The sequence below is a fragment of the Lates calcarifer genome, linkage group LG11 (assembly GCF_001640805.2).
Source record: "Lates calcarifer isolate ASB-BC8 linkage group LG11, TLL_Latcal_v3, whole genome shotgun sequence".
Classification (NCBI taxonomy): Eukaryota; Metazoa; Chordata; class Actinopteri; family Centropomidae; genus Lates; species Lates calcarifer.
The window spans coordinates 16712759-16739389 of record NC_066843.1 but is presented as its reverse complement, the minus strand read 5'-3'; the positions used below and the strand labels follow the sequence as shown (position 1 = coordinate 16739389).

General features: G+C 40.3%; 2 protein-coding genes across 2 annotated transcripts; one reads left to right on the top strand and one right to left on the bottom strand.

Moving 5' to 3' along the window:
- Positions 1–119: 119 nt before the first annotated feature.
- plbd1a (phospholipase B domain containing 1a) lies at positions 120–7870 on the top strand. Its single transcript, XM_018667785.2, has 11 exons — positions 120–351; positions 971–1193; positions 1552–1635; positions 2213–2354; positions 3044–3184; positions 4989–5133; positions 5221–5421; positions 6141–6281; positions 6369–6556; positions 6693–6800; positions 6899–7870. Exons 1-11 carry the CDS (start codon positions 282–284, stop codon positions 7073–7075), a joined length of 1620 nt encoding a protein of 539 aa, XP_018523301.1. The 5' UTR covers positions 120–281; the 3' UTR covers positions 7076–7870.
- A 4595-nt stretch (positions 7871–12465) lies between these two features.
- gucy2ca (guanylate cyclase 2Ca) lies at positions 12466–26257 on the bottom strand. The gene is given in 27 exon segments (XM_051074001.1): positions 12466–13938; positions 14189–14265; positions 14405–14499; positions 14650–14748; positions 15752–15926; positions 16094–16286; positions 16653–16811; positions 17050–17141; positions 17279–17367; positions 17538–17892; positions 18178–18264; positions 18799–18903; positions 18992–19063; positions 19189–19251; positions 19593–19686; positions 19953–20034; positions 20394–20511; positions 20627–20712; positions 21407–21551; positions 21644–21755; positions 21872–21971; positions 22584–22702; positions 22790–22947; positions 22949–23009; positions 23101–23168; positions 23808–23920; positions 25541–26257. Coding segments are annotated over 27 exon segments (3336 nt in total). The 5' UTR covers positions 25752–26257; the 3' UTR covers positions 12466–13730.
- Positions 26258–26631: the final 374 nt, after the last annotated feature.

The following is a 26631-nucleotide window of genomic DNA, read 5'->3' as shown; positions in this document are numbered from 1 at the left end:
ACGAAACAACACTAAGTTAGGTTGAACTCTTGAGTTATTGTTACCTATACAGCAGTAAACAGTAGGACTGTACCTGCTCAGTGAGCACACGCACGGTGTGTTGTTCCCTTTTTCCCCGGCTCTCAGCCAATCAGGAAACGCTCCACTGCGCTGACACTCCTGCAGCCTCGGACTTTCCCTCCGCCACAAAACAACTTATTTCCTCTTCGCCTGAGCCACTTCTGGATGATCCCTGTCTCCATTCTGCAGTTGTTTTAGCTTTTAACTGCTTTCACACAGCCATGCTTTTAGTAAAGAGGCTGCATGTCTTTCTTCTATTCAGCGCGGCTGCGACCTTCGCCTCTGCTGACAGTAAGTAGGCCGAGTTCATGAGAAATCACGCGCGGTTGTATAAGGATGTAATGGCTTTATTCTTAGGATTTCACTAAGTGTGTTTGGCTTGAAACATGCATGTGGTTTTATATCGATGATATTTTCTTACTCTCTGTCAGCTGTTGTTATTTAACGTGTGTTGGAGATAACATCTTGAGTTGAAGGTGTTAATCCTCAAACTCACGAGGGTTGCTCGTTTGTTTTAATGTTTGTTTTAACTTTCATTTTCGTTTATATCCACAAATATATATTAACACGAGCCAATATAGAAACATTTACATAAATAAAAGAAAGGAGAGAAGAAACCCAGATTTACAGGTGTGGGAATTAAATTTGTAGTAAATGGGATTTACCTCCTCTGGTCATGTGACAGATGCATATGTCATCTGTCACCAGCTAAAAAGAGGTAGATAATGGAGATGCCTCAGTGAACTGTCATACTGAACTGATATGTGTCAGTGTCAGCTTGAAAATACAGTATACAGAGTATTTTAAGATTTAGTTGATTTTTTATATAAATGTGCATGACTGTGGTATAGCAGATCTTCTGGGGCCATTGAGTTTTGTTAATGTCTTCTTAATGGTCATTTCTTCTCAGAAATGACAGCAGCCACGGTGTATTGGGACAGCGATCACAAGATGGTCCTGCTCAAGGAGGGGGTGCTGGAGACAGAGGGGGACGCATACGGGTACCTGAATAATACCCTGTCCAGTACAGGCTGGAGCGTCCTAGAGATACGCGCCGGCTACGGAAAGACCCCTCAGACTGATGAGGTCGCCTTCTTCCTGGCCGGCTACCTGGAAGGCTTCCTCACTGCCCAGTAAGGTGTCAGGAATGTGCTCATCCTATTCATTTGACAACAAGGTCTATGTTAGCACATTCATGCCGCTCAAACATCTGATAATCAAAACAAAACAAATATCAGTAATCAAAGTGGTGTTTGCTTGGTCAGTATGTAGAACAGTGTCCACTGCAGTCCTAAGCTGAGTCCGTTGATGACTCGTTGATGTGCGATGAGGCACTAGAGAAAAAATAGAAACTTTGATCTTTGACATTTTATGTAAGAAAAAATTGACAGCTCCCTCCACAGAAAAACTCCAACCAAACATTATCAAACACTGTATTGTTGTTATTCTGAATTCATTAATTTAACATTAACAAGTACTCTCCTTCCTCAGGCAGATGATGGACCACTACACCAACATGTATCCACAGCTGATAACTGAACCAAAGATGCTTGGCCCTGTTCAGGATTTCATGGCGTGAGTTTGTTCTCTTTTCCTTGTAAAAATGTTTAAAAACCACAGCAGCAGCAGCAGCAGCAGCAGCAGCAGCAGCAGTCGACATAGAGTACACACTCTGAGTCACACGTCACTGTGATCATCTTTCAGATCCTCTTCTCAGAGAGGTCCAGTTCTAATCTCATACTACACCCACTTCGAGGTGTGATGTCTGTAAGGGCATTCAGCTGCTCTTGACCAGACCACAGCTTAGTGTAGTTAATGACAACGACCACATTGTAAAAGTCAGCAAAAGGAGAAAGAGGAGAGCACAGACTCTTTTGATTGCTCAGAATTTATGATTGCTAACTTTAATTTAGCGTTACCTAATGTTTTGAAGGTTTTGAGTGGCCCGAGGGTCTCATATTTGTTTCTATGCATGATATCTTAGTTTAAGTCAATTTAAAAATGGCAATAAAATGCACCGTATCTGTTGATCTACGTGCCTATACAGCTTTTATTTATGAGCTCTTTGGTTCTTTTGCTTTTAAGTGTTTTACTGTAAATTGTTACAGATAATAAAAGCAGTAAATGGCAAATGTCACTCCTGTGCTTGAAGGAAGCAGGATTCATGGGTCAGGGAGCAGGTGAAACTGAACAAGAGCTCTGATCCTCTGTGGAAACACGCAGGCTTCATCGTGGCCCAGATGGACGGACTACAAGCAGGAGCAAGAGACTGGGCCAAGAAACAAGGGAAAAAGGTATGAAGTCCATATATTTAAAACTATGGGGAAAAGATACAAAACAAACAGCTGAAACTGTTTAAAATCAGGTTTCAGGTGTGTACACATACACTGCAGTTATAAGTTAGAGATTAAACACAGAAGATTTGTTTAAGACGTCATTTATGATTTATTGTAAAAATGAATCAATCTTAAAACAAGAAGCTAGAAATTTCACTTCAAGATTAACATGATGTTTACTTCATCTGACTATTGTGCCACATTTAAATACAGATCTGTTAAGTTCTGATTTAAAATGAGGAACCTCCGATGCAAACCAGACTAACTCTAAAATTTAAAGGCACATGAGATTGCATGTTTTATGTATGCATGTGTAAATTAACAGCAGATACTGCGCATATTTTTTAGGAGTTAGTTTATGATCCACTCAGTACAAGGCAAACCCACTCATGGTGCCAGTATTATTATATTACTATCAATAATTTTAATGGTAGTTTTGGTTTTTGCACCACTTGAGGGTTAATAAGACAAAGAACATGAAAGCTCTCCAGATAGCTTCTGATTGCACTGTTTTTTTCTTTCTCAATTGATCAGTTGTTTTGCACAAGACTTATTTTTGGATTGGTGTCTGTCTCACTGTGAAAGCAACAGTACTATTCATTTTCATTTTCTGGCTCACAGCTGTTAATCTGGTGTCATTCCCACAGCCGCTGTCCCTGTTTGCCATCCAGTTCCTGAACTCAGTGGGAGACCTGCTGGATCTGATCCCAGCCTTGGTCCCCAGCTCCAACTCCCCACTCAGGGACTTCAAACTACCAGGGATGGGACACTGCTCTGCACTCATCAAGGTCAGAGGTCAAAACATGCTCTAGTCCGGCTGTAAGACTTGTTATATACTTCATATAAGGAATGCACACAGCAAGACATAAGACAGTGTTAAACGAGCTGCTGTCCAAAATAACTTATGAACCACAATCACATGTAATCACATGTGCTCATGTAGGTGTGCTAGGTGAGAAAAAGCTTTAAACGCTCGACCACCAATGATGAGTCAAGTTCCTGTCTAAACAAATGTAGTGGTGCATTGGTAAAATGAGAGATTATCATTCACTTTGCATACTTAACTTATTCCAAGGATGTAAATCTTTCCATTTGCTTTCTTTTTCATCAGTGCATAATGTAGTCTATAAAGTGTATATTTCTCCTCTCTGACCATTTCTTAACACCTACACCAGTGTTCCCAGAGATGCAGGAGAGTACATAGTTTCATTTTCTACATAAACAAAGAACACCCATATACGCTTGTGTTAGAGTAAATAGGTCTTGTGTGGGGTAAGAAATAGGCTTTGGTATGAGACAAAGTGTCAGCAGATCCCTCTGTCTCATCCAACATGAAAATATATTTAGCAACACAAACTGTAGAAATATTGTGTCCTAATGTGGGAATGATTCCTACACATTTTAGATCTGTTGGGACTGCAATGCTTTCTTATGTTTTATTATGCTATAAATTTAGATTGATTGAATCACATTTAATTATGTAGCTGCACCGACTAACTAAAGTCAGTAACAGCCACATTTTCCCCTGAAGTGGCTTCAAAATTACATAAGACATATTTGCTGCACTGCTGAGCACTGCCACATTTACTTTCTGTAGCTTTTTCTAAGATATCAACATGACACTCAACAGTGAAATCCAAGATGGTTTTTTTATGCTAACATTAAATCAAATGGCTTTTGTAGCATTTTACTTGAATATCTCTGTAATTCATCCTGATATTTTTGGTTATCTTAGGAAACCTTGTGAATCACCAAGGAGTCTGTGTGGCTTAAGATTATAGAGGTGTTCAATAGGAGGATTTTTCATATTCCCAACATCCCGCCTCTTGACCTCTGATGCTAATTTGGGTCATTAAATGAATATTCTGCTGAGCCACTGTGTCAGATATTTTTAATTTCTTCTAATCTGAGTCACACTGACACAAATTCCAATAATTATGCCTCTGTGCTGGCGACAGCCGTGGCTGGAGGTATTATATATTCAGGCTGTCTCTCTGTCCGTCCATCCGTGCCATTCTCGGGAATGTGATATCTCAGGAATGCCTTGAAGGAATTTCTTCAAATTTAGCATAAACATTCATTCAGACTCAAGGATGAACTGATTAGAATTTAGTGGTCAAAGGTCAAAGCTACAGTGACCTCAAAGAAAATGGTTTCAAACTCTAGTTAATATGCTAATGATGACAAAATTTCACACAATGTTCTAACAGGATAAAATGTAGTAATGAGATTTTATATCCAAAAGGTCGAAGCTCAAAATGTTCTGTAAAAAATTATTCAACACCATAACTGAAGAACAGAACTGAACAGAATTGTGACCATATTTCACATTTGGTCAGATACTGAAATGGCAACTGTATAGATTTTCTGTGCAATGCAGTTGAAGATATGTGTGAAGTTTTCACTTTTTAGAATTTGTAGCTTCTTTGAAGCAACATCCATCCAACATTAGAAACATCGACTGCTGTCATAGCTACTGATTGGTGTAAGCAGACAACCACGAGGCAGTAATTCTGGTTACCTCTGACACAAGAATATCTACTGAATCCTGAGTATCAACTCCACTCTTCCGTTTTCTGCTCTCTTCCTCAGATGCTGCCAGGCTTTGAGAACCTCCTGTTTGCCCACTCCAGCTGGTACACGTATGCTGCCACAATGCGGATCTACAAACACTGGGATTTCCGCATCACTGAGCCCCACACGGCCACTGGGAAACTGTCCTTCAGCAGCTACCCTGGTATGTAGGTCCCAGGAAGTCTCCTGATGAACACAGCTTGATTGTGAAAATTGTCCAAAGTGATCTCAGCTTACCTTCTCCCCTCAGGTTTCCTGGTGTCTCTGGATGACTTCTACCTCTTGGGCAGTGGTCTGATGATGACCCAAACCACCAACAGTGTCTTCAACTCCTCCCTTTTTGACATAATCACCCCCAACAGCCTGCTGGCGTGGCAGAGGGTCAGGCTGGCCCACAGTCTGGCACGTACCGGAGAGGAATGGGCCAAAACCTTCTCCATGTACAACTCTGGTGAGTGGAACACATTGGTTATATATCTGTACAGCACTAAGCTCTGTTACAAATTGTTTTACAAGGTAACAGTAAAAATAAAGACAAATATCAACACTTAACATGCAGTAAGACATAAAGCAAGACATTTATGAAGACCATCTATAAAAGCAGAGTGTTTTTGCATTGGTTACAAGAAATCATTTATACTTTGCACTACTGCCAGCCTTTTCCCCAAGCATGACCCTGTAGAGTTAGATGGCAGATTTTTAGATGCATTATTTCTACCTTCCAGACAATCATTTGTTTACATTTATTTCAGCCCAGAATGAAAATCAACTTGCAGAGAGACTTAAAATTTGAAAGACTGATATCTGACTCATCTCAAGCCTCAAACATGGTTTCAAGTAGAGATATGATTTGAGAAAACCCCAGTCTGAAGCCTGAGCCTTTGGATGATTTATCATAAGCATCATGTCTGATTTGCATTTGTTAACATTATATTAAATGTCTGACGAGGCGGCAACTGATTTTAAGATCTGTGTAGGCTGTGACAAACTTCATGGACATTGTGAAAAGGATTATGTGAGTTTGCTTCTTACATAAACAAGTTATTAAAGAGTCAACATGCATTATTGACAAAAAATACTTATTTTCAGTGTCAGCAGTGAGTGAGTGATATTAAACTCATCATGGACCCTCTCAGTGCATAAACCATCACCCACCCTCAACTCTTGTAGGCACCTACAACAACCAGTACATGGTGTTGGACAGGAGCAAAGTGAAGCTGGGCTACAGTGTTGATGACGGCGCTCTGACCGTGGTGGAGCAGATCCCCGGGCTGGTGGAGTACTCTGACCAGACACAGGCTCTGCGCAGAGGTAACAACACATCTCTTTTTTCTGTTTTCTGCAGTTTTTTGTTTCATTTGTAGAGTTTATCTTCCTTGCTGCCTCTGTTTACCACAGGTTACTGGCCGTCCTACAACATCCCCTTCCACCAGAAGATCTACATGCTGAGTGGTTATGGAGAAATGTGGAAGGAGTACGGAGAGGACTTCTCCTATGATCTGTGTCCCAGAGCCAAGATCTTCCGCCGTGACCAGGCCACTGTCAAGGACCTGGACACCTTGAAGCACATCATGAGGTTCAATGGTGTGTGGTTCTTTATAAACTTTATTAGTTTATATGACTCACATTCTGCTGGTTCTCTATATCAGTGTTTCTATAAGCTTGATTTTTCAGTTTTGTTCCCTCCACACTGAAAGCAGCACTTTGTTTGCTTGTTCTCAGACTACATGGAGGGATCCATACTCCAAAGGTAACCCCTGCAAGTCTATCTGCTGCCGTAACGACTTGAAGTCAGAGGGGCCTTCGCCAGGAGGCTGTTATGACACTAAGGTAGTTTCCCATCACCGCAGTCACATAGGTTTTGTGGGATCAAATGCTTTTTAGCTCGACTCAGACTGTCTCTCGTCCGTGTGCTGTCCTCTGTCCAGGTAACAGATTTCCAAATGGCTGGTGACTTCCGCGCGGAGGCAGTGAACGGGCCAACCACACAGGGAGGACTCCCGCCATTCATTTGGGATAAATTCAGCACCATCAGCCACCAGGGTCTGCCGCGCTACTACAATTTCACTTTCATCAGTATGGAGCCTCTTCTCTTCAAGCCATGAGGTGTGTTTGTTTATGTGTGTGTGTGTAAGTGTGTGGGTGAGGCAGAGAGATGCTTCCAGTCTAATGCTATCAGAGTAATGAACGTCCAAGGTAGAAGGTACAATCTGTTTCTTTGTGGTTCATATGTCTGTTTACACAATGATGATTTTAACTGTTGAAGATCAGTCTTGCGTCCTACCAACATGTGCTTTCTTTTTTAAGTTTATACATTTTGTATGTTACTGTGCTTCCTTCCATCTGATAAAATACTAAACTTGGCTTGCAATTTATCAAACTGCCAATCAGATTTTACCCAAAGTAATAAGAATGATTTACTTTGGAATACAGTAGAAATCAGGGGTGTTTTTTATACCTGCAACCATTTGTGCCTTCATCTCTGAGAGTTTGTGATTTTATAAACTACAGGATCAGTGTGTGAAATCAGTGGCTGTGCTGACTTAAATCCCTTTTTGAACTCTTGAGATTTTTAAAAAATGCTTGAATGTGTCCATATATGAAAACACTATCATTTTAATTGCCAATGAAACAATCAGTGCAATGTTATACTCAGGGCAGTTGATCTTCCTCTGTGATGTGATCTATGAGCATCTATTTTTGTACTGTGCCAAATGAAAAAAATCTCAGGTTTATATTTTTAATGAGGCTGTGTTTCTTTGTGTTATCCTGCAGACTTTTATTGTGCTTTCGTTTCATTTGTTAATTAGGGCCGAGCAATGAGTTGCATGGGCCCAACGGGCCATGCAACGAGTTGCAAGGACCCTCTTGTTGTTTATTAAAGTTGTACTGCTGTGCCAGTGCTGTCCTGTCTTTCTTCTTTTCTTGTGCAACAGTGACTCTGAACCACTCAGGTTTAGACATTTTCATGGTGTGTTCTGCGTTGCATTCACGCAGTGATCACAGTTATTTCCCACTTTAAAAATATTATTACTCACCTCATTGTGGTACTTGGATCAACTCGCTTGTTCAAAAAAACTCTAGGGGTGCATGCACAAGTCTCAGTCCTGCAGTAAACTATGGGGGGGAAACAGTAGTAGTGGGCTAAGTTTACCTGTTAAATAAGGAGGAATTCTCTTTGGATGACCTGTGTGAGTGAAGAAAAGTAAGTGCATTAGTTTTCTTTTTTCCTACATTTTAGAAGCTGCTTGTTTAGTTTCCTGCTAACAATTTGTTTAGCTGCTATGTTCCACAATTAACTGCAGAGAAATGGGAAACATAAGCCTACTCTATTGTTACTCTATGTGCTGTTTGGCAGAGCAGATTCAGACGTCTGATGACTAAAATCCTTATTACAGTTAAAATAAATGATTTAAAAAGACCAGGATCAAAAAAATGTATCATAAATTGTGTCTAAAAAAAACTGGATAAAACTGGAGGGGGATATGTCACCACTGACAGGCAAGCAAATAAAACAGCATTACCTTGATCAAAATGACAGATTCCTCAAGGTTTGAACATTGCTACAAACATTAAGGATAATAGAAGTACACAGCTCTATAAAATATATCCTTTAACAGAGCATATACAGATCGAATTTACCATCATATTTTCATAGTCAGTTGCAGTGCGTAGTGTTATGATGATACCATAGAATATAACCTGATTGTTTTCTGTGGGTCTTGTTTTCTGTAGACCACAGCCTCACTCACTCCTATACCCACCAGTAACGGCAAATGCCTCCTGTATTTGATCAGCACACGTTGACGGCAGTTGAACCACCACCTTGAACCACTTCGTCTCACCCACATTACTGCTGTCAATACAAGAGAAATTCCTCAGAAAATGTCACACAATGAGTGCAGTTTCTGAAAACTTGGCTATGACACATCACATGAGAGCGGATTTGTTTTAGATGCCTGTGGTTTCATTAGTGAATTACAGACAAAAAGGAGCTAATCTTATAAAACAACTAATAAACCATTGTTTTGGCTTTAATATTATTTCTGTCTCATTGTCCCAATCATCAAGCCTCAGTGTCTAAACCCGCCATCTTTGCGCTCAGCCTCTTACCTGTATCTAAACCTGACCCTGTCTGCACCACCTGTCCACCCCATTCCTGTTAGTCTGTTGACTCTCCTCTACATCCGTTTCACTTTAAATTTTTGTATTATTCTAATTAAAATCGTCCGGTCATTTCCATTGAGGCCTCCTCCTCGCTACCTCGTGTACACCAGCGACACATGACTACTCATACAATTTCAATTTCATCCAAAGCAAGGAGTTTGAGGGTCAGGACCTTTTTGTTTTTGAAACAGATACACAGTAAGCTCTCTGTGCCCCCAGAGACACATAGTGATTCATCCTTTCCTATGAAATGGAGGAACTGAAACATCTGTTAGGCACTCTGCATTCATTTCAAATCCTCTCATCAGATCCCTCCCCTATGTCTCACAGCTCTGTCCTCAACTACTTTTTTTTTTTTTTTTTTGGTTTGAGTCACAAACACAAGTCTAGCTGAGTTTAACTCTGCAACACTGCAGCAGGTCTCTTCATTGCTCACTCTGTTTCAGCCATGGCCAAGAGGGTTTGTCCTGCTGGCCAGAAGTGGGACAGCCTCCTCAACATCTGTATCATTAGCAAGACGGAAACCACAGGCCAAGAAGACCTGTCCTGCTGGGCAGAAGTGGGACAGCCTCCTCAACACCTGCATTAGCACCGAGACCGAAACCACAGCCAAAAAGACCTGTCCTGGATGGCCAGAAGTGGGACAACCACACCAAGACCTGTGTCCCCAGCGAGACTAAACCCATTGTCAGGAAGGACTGTCCTGCTGGCCAGAGCTTGGACAACCACACCAACACCTGTGTCCCCAGCAAGACTGAACCAGCAACAGGTGAACTGGACCTTTATGAGTATTTTTTTTTTCACTCTGAAAAGTTTTTACCTGTCACTTTGCCTGGTTTTAGTCCCAAAACCACTTTGTATTTGTGTTGGTTTTAGACCTGTTTGACTTGACACTCTTATATGTTGACATGTATTCTTCCTGGCCATTTAAAATGTCTTAACAGTGTTAGTTTAGTTAACTGTTTAAGGGATTACCCTTGTGTACGGCTGATCGTGGTCTTTAAATTATTCACTAGTCTGTTGAAGGGGAAGTTACAGAGCTCTCACATTAATATAAATGCTAGAAATGTTGATTATAAATAAATATGTATGATATTATTTTTTTCATTTTGTCTACCGGATTCATCTTGACTTCATCTCTGCTCCTCCAAGTCAATGCTCCTCTGCCCTCAGAGCCGCCCCTGCCGGCTGTCGTGGGCCAGGTGATAGAGACGGCCCCTGCTATCCAGGACTCAGCACCTTCAGTGATGGTGCTGAGTCCAGCTCTGTGGATCTTTGTGGTGCTGGCCACAGTGGGATCCATCTTGGTCCTGGTTCTCTGGCTCATCATATACAGACGACAGACCAGACTCAGCAGCACCTCAGGTAAGAACAACTGACAACCATATGACAAGATTATATTAATTTATTTTATTTAATTTTTGTGGTCTTTTCTGGAGAGTTTGAGTGTCACATAATGGTTTAAATGCTGTTTCAGAGGTTTATCTGTGGTTACAAGAATGTAAGTAAAATACAGAAAACTTAGAAAGACATTAACATTGTTCTGAAAATAAGTAACTGACCTTTAAATATCTAAACCGGTGTAGCTCTTCTTATCGTGGGAGTTGCTGAGATAGAATTTACAGGCATATCAGATGCTATAATGTGACAGGTAAAAGAATGGATCAGTGAAGCCCCCGATCTTCCATTTGTGGATTAAATACTTCCTCAATTAAGTATTTTATATTTGGACAGCATGTCGTTTTTCAAGCATTCATCTAGTGGTGGGTGTTACTTTTACTTCAGGCGAGGGATCTGACATGTAGACCAGGCATCTGAGAGTCGTGTTAAGGAAATGGGGTTGCAGGCAGGCAGGCAGGTGATGAAGTGTGACGTTCATCACAGTAGAAACTCCACAGTTTCTGTTCTCTTCTTCTCAGTCGTCCCATGGGTCAGCCCCACTCTCTTACCATCTATTCTTGTTTCAACACACATCCGTTGGTTAGGCAGCACGACTTAGGTCTTCACATGACTTTGAAAACACATAAACTGACAAAAACATGAGTGTGGCCTGGTCGACAGAAAGGAATCATTTTGTATAATCAAAGCTGGATATTTAAAAGCTGCTGAAGTCAGTATTTTCTCAGTGAAACATGCTGATTAAAACGTCTGAATCTAAAACAACCCTGGCAGTCATGTGACCAGTCTGCCTTTATAGACAGCAGCAGCTTTGACCTTTTTGCTGATGAAGGTCTAGATCAGCCTGAAAAGTTTGAGCTTTTGTGCATTACATGATAAATATGCCAACATGACCATCATTGTAATCTTCAGGAATGCAGCTCCTGTGCAGTCTTAACCCAATTATATATAAAACAATGAGAAAAAGCTACATTCACTTTATCAATAGTATCCACTCATTGAGTAAACTGTTTGTCAATAGACCTTTATTCACTGGACAACCAGGAATGTAAAATCTAGATTAGCAGAGTGGAGGTAATAAGCTCGGTCCACTTAGCTGTTGTGAAAGACATCATTGTGATGTAATGCAGGAGTCTGATGCTTGTCTTGTAATATCTAAAATGATTTTTTTCACCAGTCTTCTAAATATATTAGTTGCACATTGCCACATTCTTTGGTCTGACATGAAAACAGTAAAGCATTGCAAGGAAATCCTCTGATAGACTGCAAGTATCAGTGTTACAGTTCAGATTCACATGTGTGTGGATTTGAAAAACAAGATCCTATCACACAATAAGTTATATTCAGCATGGATATTCAGTGACACTCATGTTTCTGTTGTGTGTGTGACAGAGGATGCAGAGCCAGCACAGGAGCCTCTTCAGAAAACAGAGCCACCCGCCACAATGCACCCACTGCCCTCAGAGAGAAACGGTCACGCAGGGATGCTTCAGAGAGCAGCAGAGGCCCCTTCACCCTGTCCTCACCTGCATCTGGAGGCCCAAACAGGCTCAAAGTGGGACGAAGGCTTCATCACTTGCAAAGGACCCTGCAAAGCATGCTGGGACAGACGGGGGTGGAGGGCTGCCTGCTTGCAGCACAGTGAGGGAACACAGGATCCCACTTCCTGCCACAGAGCTGGGTGGTACTGCATTAGTTACAACCAAAACTGTTTAGAGCTGTATGTGTGTGTGTGTGTGTGTGTGTGTGTGTGTGTGTGTGTGTGTGTGTGTGTGTGTGTGTGTGTGCATCCATTCTTATTAACTTTTCCTCACCGCATGAACTATGCACATCATACTCAGTGTGGTGACATTCAAATTTTGGATATCTTACTTTTCTACCATGTTTTTATGGTTTTCAGGTTTACAGCTGTTGTTTTATTTTTCTCTAGCTCTTAAAAAAATACAGCTGTTATGATGTACATTGGTGTCCAATAATACCATGTGTGTATAGTTAAATGTATTTTACTGTGTCATACTTACTTACTGTTTTGTCATAAGAGACAAAACAAAGAAACTGCTCTGAATTTTGTGCCATATTTCAAACATCATTTAATAAAACACAAAACAAAAATAATCACAGACATATTTCTGATGTTCTGAAAACAAGGTAGCATTGTTGTGGCGTGAAAGAGAAATATTCTTGACAGGTATCATTTGAATATAGTTTCACTGTCTTTGCAGCAGAAAAGGCTATTTACATGGTAAATAATTTTGTCAAACTTTCTCAATCAGTGAGCTTCCAGCAGGCAACATCTGAACAAGTAAAGTCAAAAAAAGTACATTTAATATTTCCCTCTATATTCTGATTCCTTTTTGAAAGAGAACTGACCATGTGATTTGTTAACAGCTGTCAAAGGAGATCTCTCACATTAAAATCCATGCAGTCATGATAATAACTTTGCATGGGTTATCATCTTATGTATGTTACCAATTTAAAAGAGGCTTGTGACATTTAAACCTATGCCATTTAAAAAGAAATCCTCTCAAAGCAGTGCCTGGTTAAATTTATAACCATCATTTTTGGGGGGAATTGGGAAATTGATTTTGGCGCCTCCAAGTGGTAATAACACACTGACTGTCACTAATAAACTTAACAAAGTGAGCCTCATTAGAAAATGATGCCCTATACTACACACTTAAAAAAATATGGTGCTATGCACCTGATACTCTTTATGTCAGTTTCACTGTTTGGTCCTGAATAACAGGTCAAATGTAATGATGTAAAGTATGTGTGAAAATGTGTCAGTGTGACACAATAAAGGAGGAGGGCCTAATTCTAGCACTTCTTCTGCCACATCAAATGATACATAACATATCTGAAATGATGAAAAATGAGATCAAAATTAGTTAAGAAACAGCTCATTTTAGGAAACAGAGAGATGGTGTTTCTACATGGGGAGCGCGGGATGGAGCAGTGAAAAGTGTGAAAAATGGATGTCGGGAAAAATAAAGAGAACTGAACCCTTCGGCAGACATGTTTATCATCTTTAACATGTCTGCTTGTTCTACTGCTGCTCCCAAGTCACTCCAACTCCTGTATAAACAGAGCTGTCCAAAGAAACCCACAGTGCTGATTCAGACAGGTACAGGTTATATGACACTCTCCTACAACGTGTACTTCTTGGCCTATATTGTACTGAAAGTTCCTTTGTAATCACAAGTAGGTACTGGGGTTGTCGGTGACAGCCAGGTGGAAGTACTCTGGCAGGCTGTCGCTCTGCAGGCTGACGTTGGTCTCCCTCCGTCGGACTTTGGTGGACAGGGTCTTCCTCTTTTCGAAGCCCTCTGTCCCATGTCCACGCTTCTCCAGACTGGACACGATCATCTCTGCCAGGTCCTGCTGGAGCCGCTGGAAGTTCTCCCTGAGACAGTGTTTTGATTATGTGGGAAGATGCACCATGCCCAAAATTATAGAAATATAAATGCCAAAGCCCTGTCAAACTTTTAGAATTTCTGTATTACTTCAAAAACGTCATACATTAGAGAGGGTACATATGAGGACAAGGAGTGTATCTTTCAGAATTAGTAGATGGGAGCCCTGTCTTGGTGCGTTAGTGTTCACATAAGAGAAGTGTTCGGAAGTAGATCTGACTGAGACTGTGTTTTACTCACGCTGTTGGTGGTGTCGGCAGGTTGTATTTTCCCCCAGTAACCCCTGTTAACCAGTATGTCATCTCTTTGCCTTTACCCTGTGAGTCATTTACACATGGACACACACACACACACACACACACAAAGGAAATGAAACCAGTAACCACTATCTATTTACACTAGATGTAAATGCCTGGAGAGATGAGTACATAAAAAGCCAAAGCAAACCCAGCTCACTTTCAGGTACGTCTCTCCTCTCTTCTCATATTCAAACTTGCATTCTGTCCTCTGCAGGATGTTGATGGTGGACTGGCTGACGTGAATTCTCAGAGCTGGACAGACAATGTGAGAATGAATCATGAGTCAAATCTTTAGCTTTAGCTTTAACTCTGTGGACATGAAGATCAGAAGCTGCATTGAAACTGCCAATACTGTGACGGCATCACAGTATTGGTGGCAGCAACACTGATGCTGTCTCTTACGCAGGCCTGTGGACTCCATGCGTGAGGCAGTGTTGACTGTATCTCCGAAAAGACAGTAGCGAGGCATCTTGTTCCCCACCACTCCTGCTGCACAGGGTCCTGCACACGCAAGGGCACAAACAAACTTTAATATCGTCATCCAGTTAATTAATAAAAGTGAACTGATTTACCCATGTATCTCTTGGTTGTTCTTTTATTTTTTAATTCCTAGCTTTTCCTGTTTTCTCATTTCTCTCACATTTGATGTACGGATGCCCTGACAGGCAAGTTAGGAAAAAAAATCTGGTTATCCATTTTCTAAGTCTGATCTAAATTGTTTTCTTTAAGGTGAAAAAAGATCATTTTTCCAGGATAATCTTTCCAAAGACCCTAAAAAACATATGTGAGACAGTAGAGAAGAAAGATTTTGTTAAATGAAAAAAATTTCCAACATAATTTTTCAAAATTTCTTTTTGGTCATCTCTGTCAACAGGTTTTTAAAAATGTCCATTTTGTTAGCATTTGTTGTTGTAATACTCATTTCAGCCACAATAGGCTGACATGCACCACTATCCAATCCTACCTAAAAATCCTGACCAAAAACAAAAATTCCACTTGTTTCACAGAAAGGAACTTTAGAAAGATTATCCTGGCAAAACCTTTTTTTTTTTACCTGTTCTAAAGTCATACTGACAGAAGAGAAGACAATTTAGATCACACATAGATAATGGATTTTTTTTTTTCTTCTTAGGGCTTCTGTAGATTCCCATGATCTGCACAAAACAATTATGATCATCTGTAACATCTATGACAATGAAAAAGAAAATGTTTGTATTATTGTCAAATCATTAATATTATTCAACCACTAGATGTCAGTCACCTGATGACACTGTTGCTTTAAGTCTGTGACAATGCAACAGTGAAACATTGCCACCTACTGTGTTTTTTCATTACTTTCACCTGTTACTGTCCACACACTCTCTTCAGTTACTCAGTTCTGTGTCCAGGGAGAACAATATGCATTTATATGGCTAGAAAATTTACAGATTCTTTCTTTAAAGGGAGGGTTATGGGCAATAAGAATTTTTTTTAAAAATAAGACAAAATCATGAATTTCTGTCACCTGAGTGCACACCAATACGGATCCACAGAGGGATGCCAGGCAGGTGCTGCAACTCAAAAGTCCCCACAAATGCCAGGATGTCCAGGGCCATGTGGGCGATGTCCACTGCGTGCCTGTTACCATTACGTTTGGGCAAACCTGATGCAACCATGTACGCATCTCCTATTGTTTCAACCTGAGAGACAACAGAGGAAAATCATTATTGATTAAAACAATATCTGCATTCGGCAAATATGAAAAAGTGAAAAAAATAACCTCAGCTGCTTCATAATAAATCATAATAAGACCCCTTTGACTGACTGGTTAAACGGTAAATTACAAAGGACCCAACAGGGAAAATACCTTATAGACATCATGGTGGTCAAGGATGCTGTCAAAGTTCTTGTAGATGTCATTGAGCATGTCGACCACCTCCATGGGGGTGCTGTAGTGGCAGAGGGTGGTGAATCCCACAATGTCGCTGAAATAAATGGTCACTTCCTCAAACAGCTCTGGCTCCACTCTGCCTGTCTCCTTCAGTGAGCGCACCACTGGGCTGAGGAGACACAGTAAGAGAAGAAAAATATTGATGTTTATTTAAAGCTTCTAATAACATTAAAAGTTACATTAAGGGAATGTAACATGTATATACAAATGTAGCTTTTCCTTGAGTTGGGGCGGGCGCCAAATATTATCAAGGGGCTAATAAATTGATTTGGTGAGGAAAACAGAGAGAAACAGAGAGAAAGTAAAATCAACATCCCAGCAGATAAAAACATTGATGATGATGAGAGAGATCAGTATAGACTAAAATACTCTGCGCAGGAAACTGCAGAGGAGGGTCTGTCAGCTGTGATCCATTGTCAAATATCTGTTTTCAGTTTTCTGTTGCCCTCTGTGGCAGACATGGCCCAAAACCTACCCAGGAAGTAGCATGAAGTTTAGCCGATCAGCTCTGTCCCTCTCAGCTTTGTACAAAGAGGTCCTCTCCTCCACCAGACGCTCCAGAGTCCTCGAGTAATTCTGTAGGCGACGGATCAGGTTGTCCATGTACGTCTCAGTGGCCTGGTTGTGTAGGTTACTGTGTAAGAGGAAAAATATACATATCTTTATGAACACCACTAACATCATTTAATGAATTACTCATCAAGCAAGAAAATGGTGCAGCATTAATTATGTCACAACATACACTAAATGGCAAAAAATATCTGGATACCATTGTGTTTTATAAAGGTCTGGTGTCCACATACATTTGGCCATATGGTATGTTACAGGAATGATTAAAAGATGCCCTAAATGAATGTGTGGCATTGACGTACCTGAAGATCTTACCCAGATTTAACTCTATTTTTTTAAAATCTGGCCTCCGTTCTGGGTCTTCATCCCAGCAGTTCTTTATCAGTATATAAAGCTACACACACATAAAACACACACAGACAGCCTTCATTTAACCTCAATGGATCCAAGCAGTTTTACTTAATAAACCTTTATACTCAGTGTGTCACTGTAACAGCAAATGTCCTCCTCGGTGGTTGGTGGCTCTCTTACCTCGATCTCCCTCCCTGATGCACTCTCAAAATTGAGGTCAGGTCTAAACACAGCCATGCCTGTGGGATACTGCACTCTGTGGATCTTCTCTGATGGATCAGACAACCATCAGGAAAACAAGGTGAGCAGGAATTAGAGCTGAGGTTGATTACTATGTGGTGTTCAACTTTTTTCACATGTGATTAAAGATGCTGGAGTAAGTTTTGCCTGTTTTGTTGTTTATGGCAGAAGAAAGGTGCACCAAACTGTCCAGGCCTACCTGCAATATTACAGCAGTGCTGTGTATAGAAAGGGGCTCGCCTCATAAGGATCTCATGGGCGATGATGGCATAGCTGTAGACATCGCCTTTTTGAGACACCCCATTTTCACGAAGATGCTCCGGGGCCTGTCCACACATCTGAGAGGAGAGGAGAGGCTGAGCTGCTGGTGCTCCCAGTGATCGATACTCAACCTCAATGATGATGAAGAACTCAATCTCACCTTTGCCTGGCTTCAGGATGGTGTGGCAGCCAAAGTCGGTGATCTTGACCACCATGCGGTTGTCAACAACACAGTTGGTGGACTTGAGGCGACCATGGACTTCAATATTACTGGAGTGGAGATACGACATGCCCTGTAGGAGATAAAAAGCAGAAGGACAGTCTTTAATCCCAAATGTTTGTGCAGAGTCGCCATTTATTGTGTGGTTATATCCTCCCCGGAGTGTGTGTTTTCTTTACATTTTTATCAAGGAAATCTTGAAAAATGTAAATACATATCACTGAGGGAAAAATAAATGCAAAAATAATGTACAGTAAACAATGTGACAGTGTAGTTAGTTTTTCCCTCCATAGAAAACACCAAAATGAACAAACAGGAAAGTATATGAATAAATGACCCATTAAAAAAAATCAAATACCTTTGCTATGTCATACATGACTGATATCTTAAACTCCATGTCCATGAAGGTTTCATCTGGATATGAGATCCTGTCATTCAGAATGTACTAGAAGAAAAAAAGAAACAGATAAAGATCAGTTTTACTACTGTGCTGCCACGCTGCATTCAGTTTATGGAACTGTGAAACACTTAACTAATCTCTCTGTGTGTGAGAGAGAGAGAGAGATTGCACACTCATGCACACACTATTGGTGTTCTTTAAACTATGTGCCCATCACTTATCAAATGAACAGTAAAGCCATTGTGAGTTGTGGAGAAAGGAGGCCACTGAGCTTTGTCATAAACAACATGTTTGCCTGCGCTGTCGTCAGGTAACATGAAGTAAAGTCATTTGGATTTTGCACACTGTCAATGTTACACGCAGTGTGTGCATGACACTGACTTTCAGAATGAGTCTGACTTATAATGCTCTTGAATAAAAACAAAATTCAGTTGCATTTTGAGTTGAATTATACTCAATGCAGATATTAAAACCAGAAAATAGAGGAAAAATGATTGAGAAGAAAAAATGTAGTAGTTGTTGCAAAATGGGATTAGTTTCCAAACTGTGGGGTCTGAGTGTGTGATGCTCTGCTCTTACCCTGAGGGAGCCCCTCTGACACAGCTCAAACACCCCAAACACACCGTACTCAAACTTCACCGTGCCGTAGAACTTGGTCAGGTTGTAATAGTCGATCCGCAGCAGCTGAGACATGAAGACATGGAAGAGAGGATGAAGTGACAGGAGTCCAAGTGCTCCAATACTTAAAAAAGAGGTTTATATAAACACTCACAGTGTTTAGCTCAATCCTCTGATCCTCTGTGAAGTCTCCATCTGAGTTTTTCAGCTCTTTCAGGATAACAGGCTGAAGAATACAGAGAAATAAAACTCACTCAAACACTGAGAGAAAAACTTTGACGTGTTTATCTCTTCCTCTTTAATCTTTTAGTGCGACTAAATATTGATTTATGGAAGTTGGGACACTGGTACCTTCTTGTCGTAGCGCCCGCGATGAGAGAAGTATGTGCTGTCCTTCCTCTTATCGTCATCAATCTGTTACATAAATGCACACACAAAGTACACTAAGAAAAGAATGGTGATTTCAAGCTCAGTGAAACACAGTGCCTCCTTTTATGGTTACACTGAGTAACAAATATTAACTCATTACACTCAAACACATGTCAAGTTTTACTGTTTCATAATTCCTGCCTACTTTTAACCAGTACATTTACTCAAGTGCTGGCATTTAGAACAGTTTTGAGATACTTGTATTTTACTTGAGAATTTTCATTTTCTGCTGCTTCATATTTCTACACCTCTACAGATTAAACCAGTGGTTCTGTGTTATAATCTAACACGTGGGAAGATGTGATTGATTAATGAGGCTGCATCACCTTCAGTGAGACCTCCCTCTCGTCCAGTGGACCAATGAGGTGAGGATCAATGTGAGACCACTTCTTCTGTATAAGACGCTCTTTCCTGTTCTGCCTAACACACACACACACGTACACACACAGAGGAAAGGCATACATGATGAGTACAGGGAACATGTGTCTTGTTTTCAGAGTTCATCCACTCACAAAACAGCTGTGTAAAAGTTTATACAGACATTTCATCACCAACAATTTACATCCTAATCAGAACTGTTGCCCCATCTTCCTGTTCTCTTAATGCAGAGGCTCATGCTTTGTAAATAAATAAATAAATTACATGTACCACCTGTGATACAGCTGTGAAATGTGTCTGCTGTCTACCTGTAGAAGATGAGAGCAATGGCTGTCACCACGACAACACTGAGGCTCAGAACGATCACAATCACATCCTGGGTATCGAAGTCTGGAAGCAAACACACAGTGACATTAACTACAAAGCATTTACAGTGTTACCTGGAATAAAGACTATGAAATCACACTATATTTCTGAATAACATCTTCAGATTTTGATGTTCAGTTGCTTACAGAGGAAGCCTATAGAGGGTAGGCTGATGTAAAGACGTGGATGCTCGAAATTACCTTCCTTTTTTTAAATTCTGAATTTCACTTTTGAAAAAAAACTTTGCTCAGGACGTCATGAGTACTGCAGTAACAGCCAGAGTGAAACTGAGCTGTATACCGTTAACGTTTTTCAGGCTACAGTGAAACACAGCATCTCTATCCACACTACCTCTACACCATCAGTATGTATGTATGTATTACCATTTGGGTTTTCTGGTTTGTCAGAAGGCAGACAATGATCTTTCCAAGACAGGTCAGGGTGTGCGTCTATCACTCGGGTTTCATTCTTCGATGTATCAAACACTAACAGGGTTTTGTACTGTAGAGAGACAAAGTATAGAAACAAATGTTCAGCTTCACACTGACTCTTTAGAGCAAAGCTCTGACTTTGTCAAAAAAAAAGCTCAAAATCTGCTGAACAGACAGGTACTCACCTCGAAAGTGCTTTTTGATGTATAAATCACAGAGAAGTTGACATCTCTGTCACCATATTCATCAAGTTCATAGTGTCCTCCCATACCTGCTTGAAGCATGAACAAATAATCACAGGATAAATAATTGAATTATAATCTAATTGCATTTATATCAGATGAGCTACAGAATGTTTGTGGAATAAGTAAAAAAAAATGGCAAAGTCTTTGCTGTGGAATTGAAAATTCTGAAAAAGTTTAATAAAATGTTATTGAGTCAGAAAAAAATGACAAACATCTCTCTTTAAGTTGATTTTCACTGAACTGAACTGAACTGGACTGGACTGGTGTTTCAATTGGAAGATAGGAAAGAAACAATTATTTTACATGATGTTAAAAAGCTCAGTATTAATCTCAAAACATTCAGAATTTGTATTTGTTGTGCTAGAACATGCAAAATCACTTCATAGCTAACAGTTTTACCCAAACAGAAAAACATAATTCAGCAAACATCAGGACAAATCAATTATCTATGTAACTATTCATAACTCGTGATATTGTCAAACAGCGTAGAATAAAGATACAACAATTATGTTGCCCCCACCCTCTGTGTTACCCCATCTTTTGCTCTGATTTATTTCTCTGCTACATTTGTGTAAAACAACTGTCTTACTGAGCAGTCCTTCATTTGGCTGTGCCATTTTTACCTGCCCATCTCATGATGTCTGTGGTTAGTGCCTACTAACTTTATTTTGCATTGCAATTCAGCCTGCCAGTCTTGAGTCATCCAGTGATCACACGTACCGTCAAAAGATTGGTTTCCAAACGGGTTGTCACTCAGAGGCACATCATTCAGTCCCCTGTTGCGTAGCTTGCTGAGCATCCTCTCTCTGAGCACTTTGCCAAACAACAGAGCGCCATCATGATACCCAGCCACATAGTCATTTATCTGCTCATTAGATTGAAAGACAAAAAAAAGAGTCAAAGGCTTAAACCCATTACTACTGTGCTACACAGTGATGTTTGTGGGTTGCAGCTCACAGTGTCGTTGTATGATGAGTTTGATCCATAGTCATAGTTCCTCTGTGGCAGAGTGATCACCAGGACATCCTGCATAGCCTTACTGGAGGTAGTGTTGGCATAATAACCAGGGCTGGAGGAAGGTAAAGAGGTGTCACTGTCAACATTGTTACTTCTACACATGATGACATTCTCAATGGTCCATGGTTACAGTGTGTGTGAAGACAGTAAAATCATGGCCAGGCTTACTTGTAAATATCAAGGAGAATGAATATGATGTCCTCGTGTATCTGGCCAACCCTCTCTTTGATTGAAACTACATGATCACGGCTCCCACATAAAATGAAGACTGAAATGAATAAATCAGTTTCACTACAACAGGAAGAAAAACATTTGAGCATGTAACACAGCACAGGGTACAGTCAGCGTTTCTGTAAACTGACATAAAACAAATCTGGTACAGATCGACTTTAATGCTACAACTGCATCATGTGCTATAGATCAAAAACAACAGCAACAAACATTTTCATGCATTTTTCAGAACCAGAGGTGGGCAGGTGAAAGAAAAAATGAGAAAAGAAACAAGACAAGACTGACAGTTAGTTTCCCCTGACCAGATTAGGTGAGAGTGTCTGTATTAAATTTCATGACAATCCATCCAACAATTTTTGAGATACTTCATTCAAAACCACAAATATATGCCCATGATACATTATCTAAACTGGACATCTACCTTTGGCACAAACTCCCTGATTTCAATTCTCAAACCCCCTCATTATTTTAGATTCTGATACTTTGCCTCTTCACAACATCTGTTCTGATTAGATAGTTGACTCATCTCTAGTGTAGTTATTACATGATGTTTTTCAGGTCAACATAGTCACTTTGTTGGTCAGAATTTGTTGGAGGAGTGACACAGGTCATTGAGACGTCATTCACAGGAACTCAAAAAAACACCCACCGTTGCTGTATCTTTCTGGAGAGGTGAGGGCATCCTTCAGATCGTCCTCCTCACGCAGCATCTTTCTGTTTATCTTTGAGGCAAAGCTGGCAGAAGGTGCTTCCAATGCATTGATGTACCTATGGCAATAAAACAAAAAAATTGGTAAATGCTGGAAAGCCAAATAAGGCTACAGAGGTCACTCACCTGCGGCCGTGTTGTCTTACCAGAAGCAGTCCTCGGTTTGGTTGCTTGTCTTCTTGTAAACATAGACCCGCTCCCATTTATTCTTAAATGGCAGTTCTTCCTTCACAAAGTGGATGAGTAAATCTGAGATCTTGCGCGCTGGAGGCAGAATTCGGGTCAGTTTGGGCTTGTAGTCACACTGAGACACCAAAGCTCCCAGCAGAGATGATGGGAATGCTCAGGCTCAGGCCAATTTCATCACTAAGGCCAATAACAGGGGGTGAAAAGTTAAATATCGGTCAGTTGTTAAGTGGTATATATGTAAGACAGAAAGAAACACGCTCATACTCACTCCACTAACTGGAATGTGGCAAAAGTGCAGGAAGGCCCCAGCATGACACATCCGACTTCACCATTATTCTGCAGAGAGACACAGTACATTCTGTCATGACAGAGGCAGAGCCACTCAACCTCTTCTCTTCTTCTTCTTCTTCTTCTCTTCTCTTGACCTCATGTCTAGTACATCAGTCTATGATTTTCTACTCCCAGAACCCCTAATAAATTAGTCTAAACTTGTCTAAAAGCAGGATCAATAGCAGGGTTTGTCCTATAAAACAAGAGTCACACCTGCAAGTAGTTCATACACAGCATCCTGTAGCTGCATTACAGTGTGGTATTGTTTAGTGCAAAATGGTGAGTCTGCAGAGAAGTGGTTGATCATTGACTGCGGAGCGCTGATAGAAAAAAATTTACTTTTACTGTTGATTTTTTAGATAATCTTTCTCCTATCAGCCTTTTGTTGTCCACCTAGCCACAGAAAAGGTTCACCTCTTGTATATTAAGACTGTTGACAGTAGCTCAAGAAGAAATGGGTTTTACACTGAACTTTTAGAAATGAGAAGAGAAGATTCTTCCCCTGGTTTTTCTGGTACGCACTCTCAGTGCCTCCTCACCAAACAGCTAACCTCAGACAGCTTGATTAATTTAGCCTTGGTGTAAATGCTAAAACAATTTTAAACATTTTAATTTCCTGTTTTGACATCCTTTGATCATACTCACATGCAGCGCCTTGAGTATTGCCACTCCCTCACAGGTACTGCTCCCACAGCCCTGGCGGTTGTACACGGTGGTGTTGAATCCGTTGTAGTTAGCCGTCAAAGTGAAGTTTAAATCTTGAGTCATGGAAAGAAGATAAGAGTTATTAATATCAAAAATGACCTTATTAATCTCTTTAACCTCTGTTAAGATTAGATATGTTTTGATTTATTACCCACTGGCAGACATTTTGCCTTTGTTTTTTCCTTCAGATAAGTTTTTAATCAATCACAGCTGCAAGAAAAATACTGAAATTTGCAAAGAGTTTCAATTGTTAATATTATAGAACAACCTCTGACAAAATGATGGCAGTAAGAGTAAAGCTCATTACGGATTATTACTGAAAATAAGTCATCTGAACTTATATTTAACACTTAGAGCACATTAGAAAAAACAGTGGTTGCTACAGTATGGGTTGGGATATTTCAGTGGTATAAAGGTGCAGTGCATGGTTGGATGACTTGGTTGGAAGCACTGGTTTATGTTGCACTGAGCTGTATTAAGCTTTTTTGTTTATTGTGTGGTGAATAGTACACATATGAAGAGGTCAGCACTCTAACCTTATTTCAGTAACATGGATTCTGCCAAAAAAAAAAAAAAAAATAAAATAAAACAAACCATTTAATGGAATAACTGTAATTTAAAAAAATAAATAGCATGTTTGCTTTTTTACCAGGATTTATGACAAGTTTAAGTTCAGTTTTATCTGTGTGTATTCATAAGAGAGATTCATCACACATAGCTCCAATTTAAGCTCTTCATCTGTACAATTTACATTTGTTTCTTTTTAAAAAGCAAGCTAGCCACCAATACATCCAGGCGTCATCCAGCGTTTGAAAAGTTAGAAAAATGTACAAAGCTAAGCTTACCAGAGCAGAACTACCCTGCAGCTCAGACATCATCAGTCAGTAAATGGCTCCAACGAGAAAGCTCTCGTTTTCTAGTTCTGACACATGTTAAAGGAATAATAGCCATTTTGGGACATATGTTTACTTGCTATATAGTACCTCTCCATCAGATCCAGTTAACTTAGGTTAGCATAAAGGCTGGAAATGGGTGAAGCAGCTAGTCTGGTTGTCTCAAAAGGTCACAAAATCCATCTATCAGTACAAGAAACTGACAACCCTGTGGTTTCAGGGAGGGAGGTTATTTACTGGAATAACTCCTCATCAAAACCAGTAACTTCCCAGAGTCCCAGCTGAGTATCAAAACTCAACACTTTTTTGGTACTGACCTTAATGTGTCAAGTTACAAAACTGGAACTGAATATCTCAGTCTTAGTCTTTACTTAAGTTTACTTATTGTTGTATCAAGGAGTTCCTGGTTTTAATCAGGAACTCCTTGGATGTAGAGAAACTTGTTCATACATTCATAACCAGCCATCTTGTAGTTCTCTGTTTAATGGTTTGTTCTAGGAGCTGCCAGTGCTTGACTTCTACCACTGCTGATGTCCAGCCTTTGAAAAAAGAAGAAACCATATGACACTCACCTCATAAAATTCACATCAAATCTGTCCCTCTGACAACCTGGATTGATTTTAGATCAATTCTGTAATTTTTTGCTTGTAACTCTCTAGTTTTAAGGTTTTTTTTTGTTTTTTTTCCTTTAATTGTTTGTTCTTTGTTCTTGTGCTGGTTGCTGTAAAGTAATGTGTTTGTAGGTCCATTCAGCCTCATGTAGAAGTTGTCAGTCCATACCATGTTTAATGTTCTCCTCCCTGTCCTCTTCAATAGCTCGTCTCACAGCTGCCTCCACAAATGGTCGACTCCACTCATATGTGCTGTCCTCCAGCAGTACAACATTCATGGTGTATTTACGGTTTGATGACAAACACTCATCCAGCATCTTGTTGGCGACCACTGCCATTATCAGCACCCCCAGATAAGGTAAACTGTGTGAGCTGCACATCTTTATCCTTAAGATTTTCCTCTTCCTCTCAGAATTTAATCTCTACATGTCAAAAATAAATAGCTCTTTTCAGATAAACACCAGGCTGAAGACAAGTCTTTACATTTGTCCACCTGAACAGATCCTCTCCACTGAAGACGTAAGTCCAAAAGACAGAAGTGAACAAGACTCTTCAGTGACTAAGCAGAAGTCACGCTGTCTGTTGAGTCACCGTCCAGCATCCACATAAAACAAAATAAACTTTTGTTTAGATATTGACCTTAAAGCCACTTTTAGTAAATGCAAAAAATGTGGATTTAAGACAAGAAAAGCAGTTTCCACTCCAGCTGTTCCTCTGGTGCAAGCCTGAGAACAATAATCCTCCACCTTGGTACGGGCTGGTCTACCTGTCCTCCATGCGTTAATGAACAACTGTCAAGTGACAGTCGATGCACCAGCCAGGGGGAGGGTAGGGCAGGAAGGACTCTCACACTCAGTCTGGATTGACGTCTCACTTAGAAATATACTGAGATCATAATTCATCCCTTTTGTAAACATGAAGTTTAGGCCTGCCTCCACATGACATCTCTGAATAACATCAGAAATTATTCCCCAGCCTCCATTTCTGACCAGTTCGTCAGTAACAGCCTGACAGCAAGAGAGAGAACAAAACACCAGTATCTTTGAAATGACAGTAGCTGATTAATTCTAGTCTCTTATGACTTGTAGACTGGTAACTGGTAAACAGACTGGTAAACATACATGCAGACAGTGGAGCAAATATTTTTTTTTTTTTTTTTACACAGTCTGGTATGTTCTGAAGACAGGCAGAGGTGGGAGAAAGCTTGTATGGTGAGAGGAGCAAAGGTCAAGGGAGGCTGTAAAAGTGAAGGCTTGTGTG